This window comes from Jaculus jaculus, chromosome 6, assembly GCF_020740685.1.
Source record: "Jaculus jaculus isolate mJacJac1 chromosome 6, mJacJac1.mat.Y.cur, whole genome shotgun sequence".
Classification (NCBI taxonomy): domain Eukaryota; kingdom Metazoa; phylum Chordata; class Mammalia; order Rodentia; family Dipodidae; genus Jaculus; species Jaculus jaculus.
This window is the reverse complement of record NC_059107.1, coordinates 109,821,829-109,842,760: the sequence shown is the minus strand read 5'-3', so window position 1 is coordinate 109,842,760 and position 20,932 is coordinate 109,821,829. Positions and strand designations below refer to the sequence as shown.

The 20,932-nt window shown below is 40.3% G+C and overlaps 1 protein-coding gene across 16 annotated transcripts in view; it reads left to right on the top strand.

Annotated features, from left to right (window-relative positions):
* The window catches only part of Grip1 (glutamate receptor interacting protein 1), a 667,112-nt gene that overhangs the window by 611,844 nt on the left and 34,336 nt on the right, over positions 1–20,932 (top strand). For all 16 annotated transcript variants that reach the window (XM_045151476.1, XM_045151473.1, XM_045151484.1 and 13 more), the window contains 5 exons: positions 1,757–1,826; positions 3,410–3,555; positions 16,670–16,814; positions 18,962–19,101; positions 19,265–19,459. In XM_045151476.1, the coding sequence (XP_045007411.1) occupies positions 1,757–1,826; positions 3,410–3,555; positions 16,670–16,814; positions 18,962–19,101; positions 19,265–19,459 (696 nt within the window). The remainder of the gene's footprint in view (positions 1–1,756; positions 1,827–3,409; positions 3,556–16,669; positions 16,815–18,961; positions 19,102–19,264; positions 19,460–20,932) is intronic.

Genomic DNA, 20,932 nt, shown 5'->3' with positions numbered 1-20,932 from the left:
GGTGGTAGGCTAGTTCCCAAAGCATGCCTTGCCACATTTATGCGCATGGTAGTCACAGAGGCAGGGAGTTCCACAGCTTTGTACTCACATCTGTATTCACCATCACCCAGTGGGCGTCACTCTGTGGAACTTTTCACCTCTCACATATGGACATAAAGGAGAAGGAGAAGAATCTACTAAGCATAAGAGTGGCTACCATATGCGTATATGTCTATAGACCATAAGAACTTTCCAAGTCCTCTGAAAACTGTTGGTTTATCCACGAAGTCACAGTACTATTTGCATCTTTTTCAAAGATGACAGATATGGGTATGATCTGCTTTGTTGCTTCTACTATGTTGATTTTCACAGATTATTTCAGCAAAACAGATTTTTTTTTAAACCAGAGGAAACTCTTGAGTGCTATGAGATGGTTACTACAGGTTGGCAAAATGCTATGCAAATTCACTGGACAATAGTAGGAATATAATATTTGCTGATAATATGAAAAAGTTTTATTTTTATGTTTATACCCAAAACTGTTTTCAGTTTTGGAGTATGACATGAATAAAATTGCTAGATGTTTATGTTTCTCTAGAGAAATCATATCCAATCATTGATAGAAGATTTAAATAATGAATTAATTGTAGTAAATAGAATGTTTTGCATTCTTTACTAGAAGCTAAGCTCATTAACATTTACTGTGGTCTAATTTATACAATAAGGTATTCATGTGTGTTTTCTTTTCCTTTAAATGTTGTATTGAAATATTAAACCATCTGTTCTTATGCATAAACATTTTCTTGGGATTCAGAAGGGATTATGGGATATGATATGGTTTTATGATTATTATGGGATGATCAGGCTGTTTAAAATAAAATCTTACTTTAGGGGCCTCTTAATGATTTCTAAAAGGAAATCATCCTGGGCTTCTGGTTGGCAAAGCATCTCTTTTCACAGGCCAATTGTTTTGTACAAATGTTAGTATCTTCAATTAAATGTAAGATTTATGAATCAAGATTGTTTTCTTGTATTTATGTGGGCTACAGTTCATACCCAGAGTTAATTCTACATATATAAGCTAATTTGTAATTGTTTTTTTCATTCTTGTCAAACAGAAGTATTGTCAAAAAAATTTACAAAGGCCCCAAATAACCATAATCTTATATGTAAGTTTAATAAATATTATGTGTATATATTTATAGTACCAACATATAAAAATTTGGCTGATAAAATATTTACTACAGTCAACAAAACAAGGTTACATTCTCAGAATATTTCAGAATTTTGCAGCTATGATACGTCTACACAACTATTATTATCATTTTAGTGTATGTGTGTGTGTGTACAGTGCTCATGTAGAGGTCAGAAGCTAACCTCTGGTGTTGGTCCTTGCCTTTCGTCTTGCTTGAGATAGGGTCATTTTTGTTGTCCACTGTATGGGTCAGGCTATCTGGCCTATAAGCTATCTCTGCCTCCCATCTTGCCATAGAAGTGCTGGTCTAACAAAGAAGTGCTACTGCACATGGCTTCACTTGGGTTCTGGTAATCCAAACTCAGGTCCTTACACTTGCACAATAAGTACTCTGACCCACTAAACCATCCGTCCAGGCCAATATAAATATTTTTATAGAATATCCATGATTTCTAATTAACTTACTGATTGTGTACATACAAGTTCTACTTGTATTAACAATTGTTATCAAGCAGAAGAAACGTAGAGTCTTGAGTCAGTCATGGATATAAATATGTGATTGTTCTATCTTCATTATTCCAGCACCCTCCAGTAGAAAACCAGGGGATCCTCTCGTTATTTCAGATATCAAAAAAGGCAGTGTGGCACACAGGTAAGTAAAATGTGGTTTCTGTTTTACTCTAAAACAACTTTTAATTTTAGCAGAAATTACCCCTTCCAAAACCAAAGAAGATATTGCCAGTGGATGACTATATTCTCAGTATTGTCCTGGAAACCACTGTTAATCAATCATATTTGATAACCCTAGTAGCAGTAGCTGTACACTTTTCTCTACTATTGATTTATTTGTGAACCATGGCAGAGAATAATAACCTGAAAATGATTTAGGGTCTTTTATGAGTTTCAGCATTGGACTTTTTTCACTGATAATATTCCATCTTCCAGTTTCTAGCTGAAGGCCCTGAAAGTAGCACCAAGGATAAGAAGTCCCTCTCATAGGCACAATATCTTATAGGGTATTTCTTCTAGGTACCTCCTGGCAAACATGCCTTCCTTGTGTAAGCAAGACCCTTGAGTCTACATTCATGCTTACATCTTGTATTGCTAACAGTCACCTGAATGAGGACGTCTCAAACTATTTCACAGAAAGTATTTTTAAAGTGATTGAGCATTCTGCTCTCTTTTTACTTTTCTAATAATGACATTTCCAGTCCCACATATCACCACAATCATGTCATTGAAGGGGTGGTTCAGCAGTCAGAAGGTAGGAAGGACATTGTTTGAGTTCAAGTGTATAGGCATAGTCTCAGCTGTAATGGAAAAGAAACTTGTTGGTACCATGTGTCAAACAAGGCCAGACGTTTGCTCCTCGTGTATCAAGTGGAAGGTATAGGCAGACAATTAAGGGCTGGGAACCCATCCCACCCACTGGACAGTCATCTCTATTTTCTAACCATAAATGGAAGGGAGTTGGAGGTGGTGCTGAGACAGTCTGTATATGTTGGGCATGGCCTAGCAGAAGGATAGGGAAGATGGTTATATTAGGAAAAAATTGATATACTCCATCACAGACAATAGTAAGAACAGTTCTTCAAGTATGCTATATGCACTTCCAAACACATATATACTACCTTTTCATCATTTTAACATTATATTATGGACTATGAGAATTTTCACCAGTTATGTCTTGATCCAAAGCCAGTAGTGACTGGACTCTCTAAGGAATTTATGTTCCACATAAATTCATTACACTCATCTCCATGTTTCCCTTCATCAACTGCCATGAGATTACAGACACAGATGGGAATGGCCTAGATCTCAAGCATCAGGGCTCAGTAACTCCATCCCACTTTGGCTTCCCTCATTGTTTTAGCTCTCACCTGGTAGCTGGTTGAAAAGGATCAAAAGTATGCAGCAATATGAAGAGTGGTACGATCGATCATTTTGGGGCTCTCTGCAGATCCTAGTAGCTTTGGGCTTCTTAAGTGATTGTCCATGTTTAACTGAAGACAACATAAGGCAAAATGCTGTTAATAGCCTGCAGTTTAATGTCACAGCAGCCTCTCCAAATAAGATGGAGAAACACTAACATTTATCAATAAATCACAATTTCAAAACAGTTGAAGAACCCTTTCCCCCAAAGATAGCCATAAACTATATTATGCTTACTGCCTCTTTAATGGTCTTCATAAGTAGTTCATCATTAGTCACATGGTACTGTGCCCTTACTAACAGAACTGGGACTCTGGAACTTGGGGATAAATTACTTGCAATAGACAACATCCGACTGGACAATTGCTCCATGGAAGATGCAGTCCAGATCCTCCAGCAGTGTGAAGACCTGGTGAAGCTCAAGATCCGCAAAGATGAAGATAATTCAGGTATTGATGGCACACTCACTGGTGACTGAGTTTTCTAACTGCACATCTGTCAAGAAGATAATTAAACTTGTTGTTTTACATACAACATCTGGCTATTGACATTGTAGCAGTGTTTTATATAGTTAAAAGAGTGCTTGAATTGCCCATTGAGAAAATGGAATGAATTTTAAATAACAGTGTTTTAAGTTATATAATTTAGACATTTTTCAATATAGATATTATAATTATGTTAAAAATAGTTTTAAGGGTGAAAGCTAAATTGCCACTCAATCCCACTGTAATACAACAAAACTAGTTGTTTCTGAATCTTTGTTGATACTTATACAAGGTAATTATAAGCATGATGAATGTTGCAGTATTAACTTTCCTTTTGTCATAAATAGTTAACATTTCGTGAACTCTGAACATCTGTCTTTGTTATTTCTGATGGTTTCGTCATTACAGATAGTAGTATCATTCTATACACAGAGACTTTTATTCAATTTTTCATCTTCCTTTGAGTGATTTCTGTAGGAAATATTTCTAAAAGCAAGATGAGAACAGATTCAGAAGAAAGGGGAAACTCTAGTAGCTCCTTGTGCATCTTCTGCCATGTGGTACGTCAAGAGGGTTGCATCTATTCTCAGGGCCTTCAACAAGGTGTGATACCTGGGAGAGGGAGCAAGGCTTCTCACAGCTCCCAGGCATTTGAGGTGCTTTGGAAAGCACAGCTCCCATGCATGCTGTCCAGGTGCAGTCAGAGACTGTACGTGCCTGACAGGCTTCCATGCATTGCTGCTGTGCTGCAGGAGGTGAGCCTTGCATGCCCTGCAGTAGAAACTCTAGTATGTAGTGAGGATAATAACCTGGAGCTAATCAGAAAGTCCATTCACTGAGCAAGTCAGGTAATGTAGGGAATTATAGAAAAAAAGATGAATATCTCTATTATAAAGATTTACTTTAAATGTTTGCCAATCCTACTGATAAACTCAAGGCATTGCCTATGAAGGTGGTTTCATGGATGACAGTTACAAGACTTTTGTTCCTAAACTATACCCATAATATATAATATGCTACTTCTGTGTTGGATTTTCAGTGCTATGACAAGTTACCTGGTAAAAAACTACTTAAGGGAGGAAATATTTCTTTGGTCTCATGGTTTCAAAGGTGTCAGCTGTCTCTGGCATTTCTAGGACATGGTAAGGTAGAATATCATGACAAAAGGGCAAGGCAGAGCTAAATTACTTAACTCATGACAGCCCTAAAAGCATAAAGATAGGAAGGGACCAGGGACAAGTGCTATCCTTCAATGGCATGCCCCCAGTTGACACTTTTTGCCAACACAGCCCCACCTTCTACTAACTCATAGAGTAACAAGTCATCAATGAATTAACATATGAATGAATGTAGTGCTCTCATGATTCAGTATATCTCAATAGTGCCAACTCCTGGGGTCCACACCTTCAACACATGAGCCTTTTGCAAGGACATTTCATGATTATACCATAACATTTTACTTCTGGACTCCAAAAATGTATGTCCATTTCACAATATAAATGCATTTAATCCATCTCCAAGAGTCCCAAAATTGTAGCATGGCTTAAAATTCTAAGTTCAAGGTCTCCACTAAGACTCAAGGCAAATTCTTAGCTGTGAGTGCCTGGAAAAACCTAAACACCAAATACAGACTTCCAAGATACAATGGCATAGATTAGACATTTCCATTCCTAAAGGAAGGCATATGGAAAGAAGGACTGGAACCCAACAAGCCTACCCTTAATCCTGAAGGTCTTTGTCCAGCCTACAGGTCATGTAGTGGTATGATGTGTGCTCCACAGAGAGCAGGCAAGCTAAGCCATATGCCTTTGACATCTGCAGCCCACATGGTCTTGTTTCTGAGTCGCCTAAAGCTTTCTGTGGCTGATATTGCCTCTCATGGCATCTCAAACTTCCTACAGTCTCACCATAGCTTTATTTGCATTCTTGCAGCTTCAAGTACTGTCCTCTTAGGAACTAACCACACAGATTCCCCAAGGCTTTCCTTTGGAATCTCAGCAGAAGCCTCCATGACTCCAGAACTATTGCATGCTGCATACTTGCAAACCCAGCATCACTGGTTGACATCAGGCTTCCTTGAGCAGGATCAGGCCCACTTGGACCACTTTTTGGACCACATTTTCTCCCTTATTTTCACTGTAAATCTGGGTAAAAGTAGCCAGCAATACCCATCCCACAGTCTAAATGCTATGCTGCCTTAAAATTTCCTCCACCAAATTAGTCAATTGTCTTTAAATTCTACCTCCCACCAAGCCTTAGGGCATAGACAAAATACAGGTAAATTCTTTGCCAGGAAGTAACATGAATGGCTCCAAGTTCAATCCCAAGGAGAGTCCTCAGGCCCATCTAAACTTTTATGAATTCATTCCTTTCATGTTCCTTTTGCTGTTCTGGTCTCTTGAGCTCCCACTAGAATCATGGATTAAGTTCTTCTTATGAAATTTTAAGATGTTTGCAGTTTTTTTCCTCCATACTTTGCAAAATTCCTCCCACAAACCATTACAAAGCTGAGGTGTCACATAGTCAGGCAGTCCTAACAACTACTCTACCTCAGAATCACTTGTCTGTGTTAGTCAGTTCTCTGCAACTGGAAAAAGATATTTGACAAAAACAACTTAAGGGAGGAAGGATGTATTATGGCTCATGGTTCCAGCCCATAGTCACGTGGCTCTGTTGTTCCTGGGCTATGGGAAAGCAGAATATCACTGAAAAAAACACATGGAAGAGCCAAGTTCTCACCTTGTGGTAGCTAGGAAATGGAATGACAGACAGGAAGGGGCTAGGGACAAGTTATATGCTTCAAAGGTATGTTTCCAATAGCCTACTTTCTCCAACCAGGCCCACCTCCTCATAACTCACTCAGTATAAATTCATGAATGGATTAACCTGTTGGTGAAGTTAATATCCTCCAGATACTATTAGCTGTCAATAGAACCACCATCTGGGAATGAAGCCTTCAATACATGAGCCTGTGGGGCAGACACTTCATATTCAAACGTGAACAGTTTCCTATTGTGTTTCATTTGGCTGTTCTTTAAATTAAATGTCTATGAATGACCTAGAAAAACAAAAACTGTGCATGTTAGTTAACATGTTTTATATACTTATACATTATGTATTATTTCAATCAAGTTAGACAAATATTTATTTACTCAAATATCATGGTAAAAATTTCCAAAATCCTTTTTTCTAGCTTTTATAAATATTATTTTCTTTTATTTTCACTAAAGTGAAAAAATTTTAATTAAAAACAATTTTATTTACTTAGATTTCTTTTTCCTCCAATATGTTTGAATTTTTCTTATCTGTGATTATCAGTAGATTTTTGTATAATGCATTTGATTTTGTTTCCATTCAGCAACTACATAGATATTTTATTAAATATGTATGATTAATTATATAGTGACAATAACAAGTGGAGCTGGCATAAACCAGCTTGGATTTCATATTAGTATCATTTTTCCCATCACTATGACAAAAATAACTGGCATAAACAACTTAAAAGAAAGAATTATTTATTTAACTCACTGCTTGGGGAGTTTCAGTCTAGTGGGGAGAGTATGGTAGAGTCGAGTAACGCACGTCACCAGGCAGGAAAGCGTGAAGCAGAGGCACTTTACCTCACTCATGGCTGACCAGAATGGAACAACAGAGAGGGGGGAACAACATACCCCCAAAGACGTGCTTCCTCCGGGTAAGTCCTCCATCCTAAGTGTCTTCCCAGCACAGTGTCATCAGCTAGGGACATGAGCTGCTAGGAGGTGTTTTATATTCAAACCGGAACACGATTTTTCTAAATTTAGAAAACAAAGGCAAGAACTGAAGTCTACAGGGAAACTAGAAACAGGATTTCATTATTCAAAAGCATCCCCTGGTATTGGATTGTACGTTTTATGATGGAAGCACAAAAGCCAAAATAATCCCATTCACTTGTTTTATCTGTAACATGTAAATATGAATTCCTGTATATCTGGATGAATATGCAATTTCATGTCAACTCTATTACTCCGTTTTGCATGGCAGTGAAAAATAAAAAAAAAAAAAAAAGTGAGGAAGTGGGCAAGGTTCCAATGTTCGCTTCAAGGACATGCTCCCATGACCTAACTTCCTTCCTCCAGATTCCACATCTCAATGGTGCCAGCACCTCCCAGGAGTGCTACAGACTGACAACTAACCCTTTCATCTGTGGGCCTTTAGGAACATGGAAGAGCCAAATCATAGCATCAGCCAGTCATGAACCTTTATGAATCTTTTAGAATCTTCTCACAATCAGTTCCTTTAGATTTAGAGGTCATGGTCATGTCAGGCCACAAGTTTATGATTTCTAAAAAAAACCCTTAGTCAAATCCACCAAAGCACTTAAGAATTATTATTACATTCAAATATATTTTGTAACCAGGTTTGTATTTATGCACAGGTTTGTACTTACTATTTCTTAAACAGCTGACTTTTTTATGCCAACATTTACATTCCTCTGCTTTCAAGTTTGCTTCAACTGCACTTGCTTTTGGAAATTTATTTTAAGAGAGGGCTAAAGCCTCCAGCGTCAACTGAGCTCTGTCGTAATGAAGAGCCAAAGCCCTGTGGAGAAACCTATTTAGCATGATTTGTCCAGCTAAGCAGATCTCAGCTACCTTCCTTGCAAAGTGAAAAAGCCAAGCCCGAGATGAATATGTATGGTGTACACACTTGGCAGAGTGTCCAATTTCAAAGCCCGCTGTGCAGACATGTTGGCAGGGATTTCAGAAATAGCAACTGAGTGCTTAGAGAGCACAAATCTTATTTAGCCACTGATTTCCTTTGGCTTATTTTTCCCCTTTATGTCTTTCTCTTATAACCTCTATATCCAATATTGTGGAAATTGTCATTCCTGTTGAATATTTTTAATTGTTAAAATCCTGTATCATTTCATTGAACACATACCACATGCATACCACAAATGACGCTATAAACATGGGCTGGACAGATGACTAGGCAGTTAAGTGGGCCTTGCTTGCAAAGCCTGACACTCCAGATTCAATTCTGCAGTACCCACATAAAGCTAGATGCATAAAATTTTGCATGCATCTAGAGTTTGTTTGCAGTGGGGAAAAGCCCTGGTGCCCACCACCTTTTCTCTCTCTTTCTCTCTCATCAATAAATAAAAATATTTTTTAAAGATTATAAATATTGGTGGGAAAGACTTAATCACCCAATCCACATTTTATCAGATTGGCATATAAAAATATATACTCATTCAAACATGATTTTATAACAAGTGACTATGTAAAAATCATCATGTGGAGCTGGAGAGATAGCTTAGCAGTTTAAGGTGCTTGACTGCAAAGCCAAAGGACCGAGGCAACTACCTAGGACCTACATGCATGCATCTGGAGTTCGTTTGCAGCGGCTGGAGGCCCTGCGTGCCTCTCTCTCTCTCTCCCTCTTTTTCTCTCTCTCCCCGTGCCTATTTCTATATCTCTCTCTCTTCAAATTAAACAAATAAAAAATTTAAAAAAAAATCATCATCTGATAACCAATTTGGAAAAATTAGGGCAATCCTCTTCCCTCCTCAAATTGAAAATAGAGATAAGTCACTGAATTCATGAGTAATCATATATTCATATATATATGTTTGAGAAAGAGGTGGGGGTGGAGGGAATGAATGGGCATGTCAGGGTCTTTAGCCCCTGCAAACAAACTCCAGATTTATGTGCCACCATGTGCATCTGGCTTATGTGGTTCCTGAGGAATTGAGCCTTGGCCCTTTGGCTTTGCAGGCAAGCACCCTTACCACTAAGCCATATCTCCAACCTATGAATTCTTTATTCAGAGCAAAGCAAGATAAAAGATCCCCATTATTCATAATATAAAATCTGGTCACAGATTAGCTCATGAGAATCTAGTCTATGTGGTCTTAAACAGCATACATTTTAAAAGAAAACCTGAGTTTAAAGTCTAGGTCTGCCACATTGGAGCAGGGTGAGTTTGGGCAAGTTACTATAAACCTGCCTGAGTTTCAGCCCATTTTCACATGCCCATCGACATAGGATATCGGTCCACCTCAGGAAAGTGTGTAATTATTGCAGGAGTGACTTAAGGCACAATCAGTATTTATTGAGTAGGGTCTACTTTTTTGTTGTTTTTGTTTCTAAGGCAGGGTATCACTCTAGCTAAGGCTGACCTGTAACTCACTATATTCCCAGGCTAGTCTCAAACTTGTGGAACTCCTCCTCCCTCTGCCTCCCAAGTGCTGGAATTAAAAGTGTGGATCACCATGCCCAGCTACTTTTATTATAAACACCTCCTGGAATTCCCTTCAATGCACTCTGATCCTTGATCATAATATACCTGAGTGGAAAATAAACATTGATCATTAGGCTAATCCATGGTTTTAGAAGTGTGATATGGTGCTTAATCTGAAATCATACTTGTAGTTTGAACTATCACATTGAAGGGTTGCCATCTTTCTTCTCAACAATCTTGAATCACAATATTTGGAATAAACCTTGACTCCCATGAGATTTGCTCACACTGTGCTTCCTGTACTCCCGAAGCTTTCCTTATCTTTCTTTGATGGCCTGTCTGTCCATCACTGATGGTTTTGTGTCAGTCACAGGAAATTCCTAATCAATCACCACCAACATAGCCTTGTTCCCTAAACTAAATAGTACTGCAGTTGGGTTTAAGAGCAGTAGCTTCAAAATATCAACCTTTTGGGCAGGAGAGATGGCTTAGCGGTTAAGCGCTTGCCTGTGAAGCCTAAGGACCCAGTTCGAGGCTCAATTCTCCAGGACCCACATTAGCCAGATGCACAAGGGGGCGCATGCGTTCATTTGCAGTGGCTGGAAGCCCTGGCATGCCCATTCTCTCTCTCTCTCTCTCTCTCTCTCTCTCTCTCTCTCTCTCTCTCTCTCGTATATATATATATATATATATATATATATATATATATATATATATATATATATATATATATATATATCTGCCTCTTTCTCTCTCTGTCAGTCTCAAATAAATAAATAAAAGTGAAAAAAAATTAACCTTTCTATATTTCAAGTAGAATCTTACTCAAATGTAGCCTATTTCCAGTCCAATATGCCCTTCAAAGACCTGGGCTGGTGGGCTGGCTGGCTTTCTTTCTTTCTTTCTTTCTTTCTTTCTTTCTTTGTTCTTTCAGTTTATCAGCATTAGGCCAAGGTAAATAATTTGAAGTAGCTTTGCCCCCAAACCTAGACTACAGTAAGAGTTGTCTCCTTATACGCTCCCAAGAAGAGTTCTGGCCATGCTGTGATCACTGGAAGGGGCTCAGACTTCAAGGAGAACCTGCGATAGAAAGAATGCTTCCTCTGCTCCATACTTCTCTTACCTGACATTATCCTGACCATGCCTGAGGACTTCCCAGAGGGCTTGCTAAAAAGGCTGGGGGTGGGCAGTGCTCCACCAGAGTCTGTGGTTGCTACAGGTCTGGGAAAGCACTGAGAATTTGCATTTTTGACATGTTTCCCGGTTACAGCAAGGCTGTTGGTACTAGAATAAAACCTGGAGACTTAGGAATGGATTGCTTTCGTTAAGAAACTTAATTCCACTCCTAAACACAGCAACTCCTGGGAACGCTCTTTGCAAGTTTCTTGGCCACATGCAGGTTAACATGACCTTAAGGCATGTACTTACTTAAGCAGTAAGGCGGCTATAGGTAGTGTAGTTCTCAGTGGGTTATTTTCTCAGGCTCATGCTCTAAAATGAATTCCATCATTTTTAGTTAAAGTAAACTCTGGTTGACCTACACATGTATGCCTTCCAATGACTGTGTGCCCAGTTCGAGCCTCCCATTTGGCCACAGAGGCTGCTGCTATTGTGGATTCAAGCCAGACAATGTTCATTTGGTTAAACAAGCAGCACTCAAGAAGGCTGAAAATAACATTGCAAATAAGTAATGCAGCAATTTTGCATCTGTTCTGCAGTCCCATTAATTTTCTTAACTAGAGCTTAGTAGAACAAACAAGTAGGCTGGGCCCCTCTCCCATCTTTCACTAATCGTTGTAAACCTTCTGTTGTGATAGAAAGGCTGTTTCTCACATCATTAACATCTGCTTGGGCTTGCTTTGAAACTTGCTATTGAGGCTGTATTTTTCCTTCTCAGAAAGTTTCTCTGGTGACTGAACTTTCTAGCAGCTCCCTCCTAAGCTTTTAAACTGGAGCCACCTCAAAGAGAGAGCATCTTGGAGCACTTCCACCTCCAAAATTGTCAGCGCATGGCTTTCCAAAGGCAGTCAGTGCCCTCCTCTTAGGCAACAGGGCTCTTCAGATGTCAGCTGGGCTGAAACCCAAGAAGGCAGATGGAATTGGCAGTTCAGCCTGAAGCTGACTCAACCCTCCCGGAACAGTGCAGGGTAGAAGGGGTCCTCTCCCAGTGGCAGTCTAGGTCTTAGCTTCACTCTCTGAATACTGGCTTTGTGTCACCATCTTGTAAAAGGGAACCAGGCTGTGGGCAAGTAGGGGCTGGCTTTCATAGTGATCTTAGAGGTCTCTTCCTAGGAACCAGACTGACCATTCACACTCATCTAGCCTTTTGCTTATTTCAGGCATTTCCCAAATTCTCCCTGGCCCCATATGTAGTTCTAGGATATGAACAGAAAGTTACTGTTTTCAGGTGATCCTGTTCCCAAGAAGGAAACAGTGAGAGAGCATTAAAACAGGGTAAAAATATATGCCAGAATGTGTATGCTCCATAAGGGCAAAAATTAGTTCTTGAACAAAGACTCAGATATGACAAGACAATGGTTTTGATACAGGGATCTTGGATCCCTTGCACACCAAGGCACCAATAACTTGGGATGTTCCTGTGTCCTTGTCCTATGAATTTGAAGAATGAAATCCATACACCAGAGGATAAGGTTCAGAAAAATTTTATTAGCTTAAAACTTTCAGAGGACAAAGAGAAGGGGGCTGGAGCCTAGACCACAAGAGAAGGAAGCAAGGTGGAGCTCTTGCCCAGGAAAACAAGAGGGGGGTTCAGAAGCCCAACTCAAGACTCAGATCTGTCTTTTTTTTTTTTAATTTTTTTTTTTAATTTTTATTTGAGAGAGACAGACACAGAGAGAAATACAGATAGAGGGAGAGAGAGAGAATGGGCGCGCCAGGGCTTCCAGCCTCTGCAAACGAACTCCAGACGCGTGCGCCCCCTTGTGCATCTGGCTAACGTGGGTCCTGGGGAATCGAGCCTTGAACCGGGGTCCTTAGGCTTCACAGGCAAGCGCTTAACTGCTAAGCCATCTCTCCAGCCCTATTTTTATTTTTTTATTGACAACTTCCATAATTATAGAAAATAAACCACGGTAATCCCCCCCCCCACATTTTCCCTTTGCAACCCCACCCTCCATCATATCACTCCCCCTCTCAATCAGTTTCTCTCGTTTTGATGTCATAATCTTTTCTCCTATTATGATTGTCTTATGTAGGTGGTGTCAGGCACTGCGAGGTCATGGATATCCAGGCCATTTTGTGTCTGGAAATTGCACTGTAAGCAGTCCTACCTTTCCTTTGGCTGTTACATTCTTTCTGCCACCTCTTCTTCAAAGGGCCTTGAGCTTTGGAAGGTGTGATGGAGATGGTTCAGTGCTGAGCACTCCTCTGTCACTTCTTCTCAGCACTATGATGCCTTCTCAGTCATTCCAGTGGTTACCACCATCTGAAACAAGAAGCTTCTCCAACCAAAGTGAGAGTAGCATTAATACACGGGTATGAACATTAAGAGATGTGCTTACCAAGCAGTTTGGTGAGAATAGTATATACATTTAGCCAGATACCAGCAGACACTACACTCCTAGGGCTCATGCCTTCTCCTGTCATAGGTTTTCAGTATTAGGCGTGCATTCCTTTCCATGGAGCAGTCCTCCAGTCCAGTTAGAGAGCAGTTGGTTTCCCCCATAACAGACATATTGCTCATTGGGCCCAGATGACCAAATTTAAGGCTTGTAATGCCCACTGTTGTTTATCTCCACTGGTGATTTCTCTCTCTCTCTCCCATGGGGCTGCATGCAGCATAGCTTTTTCCAGCTTTCTATCAGCTGTTCTACACAGAGGAGGTTTATAGCTCAGCTCCAGCAGGATTTCTCAGTGACCTTGCAGCCCACGTATGTGGAGTCTTCAGCAATAGGGTCTTACCATCTATTCTTGGTGGGAAACAAGAGCCTTCGCAATGACCTATAAAGTTTTAGTTACAATTGAACTTCTATATGAGTTGGAATAAAACTCAGTAGCAGAAGCCAGTAAGATAGAAAGGGGATATAAAGGGAGTAGAATGGGAGGGAGGGGGATTAAGAGGATGGTATTATATATAGGTAAGTAGAAGCAGATTAATAAGTGCTGAAAAGCCTCAGTGAGATCAGGGGAAGAGACTGAGTAAAGTAAAGGTGGGAGGTGGACTAATCAAAAATCTAAGAGGGTTTGAATAAGTCATATGGAAACATACTTTTCTGGACAAGGGCACACCCAGAAACCATGATTGTTACTAGAAAATTTTTAGCACCAGGGATGGGATACCTTCTAGATCTGTGTTTTTTATGAGAGTGGCTATGTGAGGAAGACCAGGTCAGCAGGTCACTATGGGCAAGAACCAGATTTTACAACTTTGCCAGTAATCTTAGGTAATGCTCAGAGTTTCTGACCTCTAGGAAGGGTGTAAGCTTAATCTAGAGGACTTTCCTGGAGGATGTAACATCCAGGTTTCTGTAAGCTTAGTGAAATTTCCTGCCTTATTCAAGGAATAAAAACCATGTACTTTGGGGTCTTTGGGGGGGGATTTTTATGCATGTGTTCATGTGTGTGTGTGTGTGTGTGTGTGTGTGTGTGTATACACATGTGCCCACACATATGCATGTGTGTAAGGCATGTTGACATTGCTGGTCACTTGCTTTATTGTACTGAGACAGGGGCTGAGCCTGCGAAGCCTAAGGACCCATGATCTACTCTCTAGATCCCACATAAGCCAGATGCAAATGTGAAACAAACACAAGGTTGCACAGGCCTAGTAGGTGATGCAAGTGTCTGGAGTTTGATTACAGTGGCTGAGGCCCTGGTGTGCCAATTCTGTCCCCCCTTGCCCTCTCTAAACTTAAAACTTTTTTAAAAAATTAAAAATACACTTAGTGACACAAATCATCATGCATCACTCAGCATCAACAACTAGTAGCCGATTCCCAGTCTACTGTCAACATCCCACTGAATATTTTGAAGAAACTCCCAGTATCCTTTCATTGAAAAGTCAAGGTTTTCCCCACATCGCCTACACTCACAGAATGTCTAGCAGAGTTTTCAGTAGTAACTGCTTTGTGACTATGCCAGGGTCACTAACCTAATGTATCATCCAGAATTTTATCCAGAATATAACTGCTGATTTAGCCTATATACTTATAACCCACTCAGTGTAGCCCTATTAGATCAATGCTAGTTCTGAAGGGTAACCAAATGTAACACTATAGAAAAATGTAGGCCTTTGAACTTTACTCCACCATTCTGTTACCACACCAGAAACTGCATTCCAGAAGAAATTTGAGAACCATCCACCCGAGCCATCTTAGGCTTAAGGTGGAGGAGTCTTGGCTGCTAATATAAATTGGAATGACTATTGAAGACTTTCATGCCCTAACATATTGATTCTAGCATGACAGTGTGTGTGGGATGGTCTTTAAGTCTCAGTGTGTGTAGCCCTGGGGAAGTGATGGCTACATTCCAGACCTCCTGTCCTTGTGTCCAGGAGTAAAATAAGTGCTGACAAGAGAGGACACATTGCTTCCCTCATTACTCTACAGACTTCCCTTTTATATCCACCCTAATTCTTCACTGCACACACACAGATAATTGTTAATGCAAGCTTTCCTCTTCCTGCTTATTTTAACATTTCATATTGTAAATGAACAGCTGCTCATTGCAAAAATGTGGCTGTGTTAATACCTCACTATCTAGAGTCTGACTGTAAAAGCTGAGTAATTTGTTGAAGTAGTTACTGGACCATTTCATTGTATCCTTAGGTACAGAAATGAGACACTTCCTTAGCCATTCATTGCTCCCAGGCTTGAGGAGTAAAACAAGAAATACTCAGGAACTTTAAACATGTCATAATCAAATAAAATCCTTTGAATTCTGAGACTTCATAATGAAATGTTAACGCAGTCATGAAACCATGTTGAAAGTGGCCCATGACAGGGTTCTGGCCAGTGCTTAAGGAAGACTCCATTCAGCAATGTCTTTCTTCATACTAATATTAAATGGTCCAAATTAACACATGACAAAAAGCCTGGCACAAGCTACTGAAACATAGATAGAGTAAGTCTTATTCTCAATATCATTGGAGAAATTTTCACTCAAACCTCTGCTTTGACACCCATGAATTGGTCAGTAGGACTAAAGGCAGTGTCAGTAAAACAATATGCAAGATATTCTAGAACTCCTGGTATTATCTTCAAGGTAAGCTGTGTTCTACTTGAACATGTGCTATCAATTGATCTAAACTGCATAGCCTGATCTGGACTCGGGCACTGCATGACTCTGTCCTCCTACACTATCTGCCCAGCTGTATTTATTCCACTTGTATTTCATACTTAGCAAAATTCTGGCCAACAGTGTACTAGGTCCAAACACACGCCAAGGGTTCTGCAACTAGTTAGATGGGTCACTTAAGAATTAAATTCTAAGTGAATACACAGTGTTCCCCCTCCTGACACTGAGGACAACTTTACCCCGAATTAGAAAGTGAGATTCCCAGCCAGGCGTGGTGGCGCACGCCTTTAATCCCAGCACTCGGGAGGCAGAGGTAGGAGGATCGCCGAGAGTTCGAGGCCACCCTGAGACTACATAGTGAATTCCAGGTCAGCCTGAGCCAGAGTGAGACCCTAACTCGAAAAACCAAAAAAAAAAAAAAAAAGAAGAAAGTGAGATTCCCATTAAGAAATGCTACTTCCCAAAAACAATTATTTTCTGAGCCATAATGCGTCAATGATAATGTTTTTATATTTTCTACTTTATGTATGAATATATGTGTCGTATTATTTTGCTTTCCTCAGTGAAACTCATTATGACTTCTTGGCATTGATTGCAGATGAGCAAGAAAGTTCCGGAGCAATTATTTACACTGTGGAGCTGAAGCGCTATGGGGGGCCCCTTGGCATCACAATTTCAGGAACTGAAGAGCCATTTGATCCTATAATCATTTCGAGCCTCACTAAAGGGGGATTAGCAGAAAGGTAAAATGTGAAGGAACTGCTGTAATTAGCCAGCCACCTCTAAGAGGGACTTGCTTCCTCACAACCATGTGAAAACCTGCTCTCCTGTTCTACTTGTTTATCTGTTGACTTTTGAAGCTGCACTAAGGATTGATTTTTAAAGCTCAGGCAGAGCTCTGTCTTGACATTGAAGGGTGTCTTACAGGCAGGAAAAGATGTCATGGGCTTAGCTTGGGTATTACTCTCCAAAAATGTGTTAACTGACTCTACTTGACTGCAGGAAGATTTTATATATATATAAAGTCCATTTTGAGAAGAGGAGACTAAAGTTCAGGGAGGTTAAAAGGCTTGTCCAATTCAATTCTGCAAACATTTGCCAAGCGACTGTTACCTGACAGGGTCTCTGCTAAGCTGCTGTGTATTCAGGAATGGATAATACAGGCTGTATCTTCAAAGACTGCAGGAGACAGTGTGGTGACCCTCTCAACAATATCTTGTAATGTGCAATGTCCATTTCCTTTGGCAGTACGCACGGATCTACCCCTCAGCTAAACAACACTTTTTTTTGGAGACATGTTGTTGGACATATAACAACCCCTGTAACTGGGACTGTTTTCCAGTGGCTTAGCTCAAGAATGCTCAAGCATATCATTCATGACACTTGAGGACAATGGCTTGCTTCAGAGGTGCAGTACTGACGAATTTCACAGCCACTAGGTCCCTTAGTTAGAAATCAGCTCATTCAATGTCTTTATCAGTCAAGTGAGGGACTGAGACAGCTCAGGCAGGGCTACTCTGCTGGAATTTAATAATCTGATATTAGCAGACACACAAGCATCTTCCTTCCTAGATACCTGTGCTAGAGAAGCAGCAATAAAAAGATTCGTATTGATCAGATTCAGTAAAGAGTTTATTTTCTCCTAGTTCTCCAACCTAGATCTTTCCTAAACTAAAATTCTATGAGAAAAGAAAGGCTTTTTTCAGGAGAAAAGAAATGTTAACGTAATGGTGTACTAGGTAAGCAGCCCCTCCGACCCTGTGTGCACAGTGGCTCCTCGGCTAGCCTGTTGCTGCCATCCTGGAGGCAAGCTGTGGTCAGAGGAGCCTTGGGGACAGGATTAATTCCTTCACTCTCATCTGAATTTAAAATGGGCAGTGCAACCAGTGCCTGACATATGGGCTTTAGTCTTCATCCCATAGTGGGGCTCTGAGTCACCACACCACCCCCGAGTCTCTCTGCTGTGGTCTCCTCTTTCCCCAGCCAGTGAAGATAGACGTGATGAACAGCAGAATTACAAAGTGCCAATCTACTCGTTCAGATGGGCCCAGGACTCAAAGAGAAAAAGAAAGAATATCACTTTATTAATCAATAAATTAATGAACTGTCTTTATCCACACTCCAAGCAGTGTGCCAAGCCCTTTCTACCTGTAATCCTATTGAATTCTCAATGTCTTTTTTTTTCCATGATTGTCCCCAGTATAGTATAGTGATGGAAAAGCAACACCCAGAGAGGTTAAAACAAGATTACCATGTCACAGAGCTAAGAAGGGAGGAGACAGAGAAAGACTTGGCAGTAAATGACCCTATCCTCATCCTCAGCCGTCTTCAGTTCCTGCAGTGGTGCGCACGGACAGGCAGCGGCCCCACTGTCTGCTGCGTGTCCCGTCTCCTTGAACCTGTCTTATGGTGAACCCAGAGCCACCTGCTAAGCATTTTAAGCTTCTAGAGGCTAAGAATGTTCCATATTGCACATTGCTACATTTTTTGTTTAACAGAGTTTGTTTCCTTGGAACTTTAAAATTTTTTATTCATTTATTTGTGTGTGTGTGTGTGTGTGTGTGTGTGTGTGTGTGTGTGTGCGTGTAGACATGCCACAGTCTCTTACTGCTACTACCAAATGAATGACTCAGCTTCCTTAGGGCTTTAAACAAAATACTCAAGTTCGTTTTCAAAACTAATTAAAACATTTTTTTCTAATTGTATTGGAAGCTAAAAAGTAATTCACAATAGAGTCAATTGCAACTCTTCCCAGGAAACAGCTAGAAGTGGCTTCTGGAGCCCTTTGCCAAGTCTTTGTAGTTATGAATGTGTAAGTGTGCCAGGGAATTTATCCTTGCTAGCAAGTAGAGAATGTGTCCACCTTCACTGCCCCTGCTTGGTGTTTCAGGACGGGAGCGATCCACATTGGGGACCGAATCCTAGCCATCAACAGCAGCAGCTTGAAGGGGAAGCCTCTGAGTGAAGCCATCCATTTGTTACAGATGGCGGGAGAGACTGTCACCTTGAAAATTAAGAAACAGACAGATGGTGAGTAGGTTGAGAGCCTCAATTAAGGATTTCCAGTGCATTTCCTTCCCTGAAAGAATGTGCTGGTGTCTGTGTCTGTTTCTAGGTAAATGACTCACAGAGTATTGGAGGATCTTTTCACTTAAATTTACGCTGATACTTAACCCTTTGCCTATCTTCACAGCCCAGTCAGCATCAAGTCCCAAGAAGTTCCCCATTCCAAGCCATGCAAGTGACCTGGGAGATGGCGAGGAGGACCCCTCTTCAATACAGAAGCCCGGCAAGCTCTCCGACATGTACTCCTCCACAGTGCCCAGTGTGGACAGTGCCGTGGACTCATGGGATGGGTCTGGAATAGATACCAGCTATGGGAATCAAGGTATGTAAGATTCACCTATGTTCCATGCGGACAATGTCTTTTCAAGGAACCTAAACTATAACATATTGAATGCTTTCAATTGGCTGGCCTTGCATTCCCTCTTTCTTATGAATGATGAGTAATTATCAAACACTAACACACCCCCCTTAGATCTAATTGCCAAATGTTCAACTCAGAGCTTGTTCTGAAAGCTTAGCTTAAAATGTAGATTAGACAATAACGTGGTTTAATGGGGACAAATGCTATTGTGTTCTTTCTTAAATTTATTTTATTACTTGAGAGAGAGAGAATGGGTGCACCAGAGCCTCCAGCCACTGTAAACAAACTCCAGATGCCTGTGTCTAGCTTATACGGGTCCTGGCCTATTGAACCTGGATTCTTTGGCTTTGCAGGCAAATGCCTTAACCACTAAGCCATCTCTCGAGGCCTATTTTGGTTTTTTGTTGTTTGTTTGTTTTTGGATTTTTTAAGTGAGCTTTCCACAAAGATGGATTGAGAAGTTGTGAAGCTATACCTAAGAGGCCAGTGAATGACCTGTCACCTTTCCCCCAGCGATTGTGCACTCTTGCCTTCAGAGGCTTGCCTGAGCACTCGTTATTAGAGAGTTTTAATCGCAGTTACCTGAAGATATGTAGTGAGTTTGTCTTCACAGACATCAGCCTGACCTAATACAAACAGCCTGGAGAGCAGGTTTGGGTGTAAGGATGGCTTGATAACTTAGTTCACTTCTCTTTGGGGGAATCTAGATCCAGCTTCCTCTAGTCTGGGTTTTCCTAGTTTCCTTTGTTGCTTCATTCTCTGTTAAGTCCTAGGATGAAGGGAGGGGCATGGTAGAATGATAAGGACATGACATTTCAAAGTTACCAAGCTCTTACCTAGTAGAGAAAATGTTAGACTTTGATAGAGAAAACATCTTGAATATCTCAAACAAAATTAAAGACTTTGTTTATCTAGAACTTTTTCAAAGTCACAATACCTATGATAAGTTATCTATGCCACTCAGTGACACATTCCCATTACCTGAATGTTATTGGAATGCCAGAGGACACTGGATAAAGGATGCAAGTCTGATCCTATCAGAGTATATTCTGAAGATGTTGGATATTGGCTTATTGCTTATTAATGTGGAAACCTTTTTACATAGAAAATTTTTGTGAGCAAACTATTAATATTAACAAATTCACAAGAACTTATCAGCTGTTTGTTTCATAAGACCAGGATCATGTCATCTTACTAAATACATGGTCTCACTTAAGAAAAGTCAAAGAATTCCTATGAAGCATTTCAAAAATTTGAATAATCATCACAATAATATTAGATTTGTGATTGTCACGTTAGAAATCTTCATGAAACATTTTATTTATTTTTCTGGTGTAAAATGATGAATTTTCTCAAATCCAACAGTATTTGTTTACTTTTTGGCTTTCTTTGTTTGTTGAGTGCTATAGGGTCTCACTCTAGCCCAAGCTGACC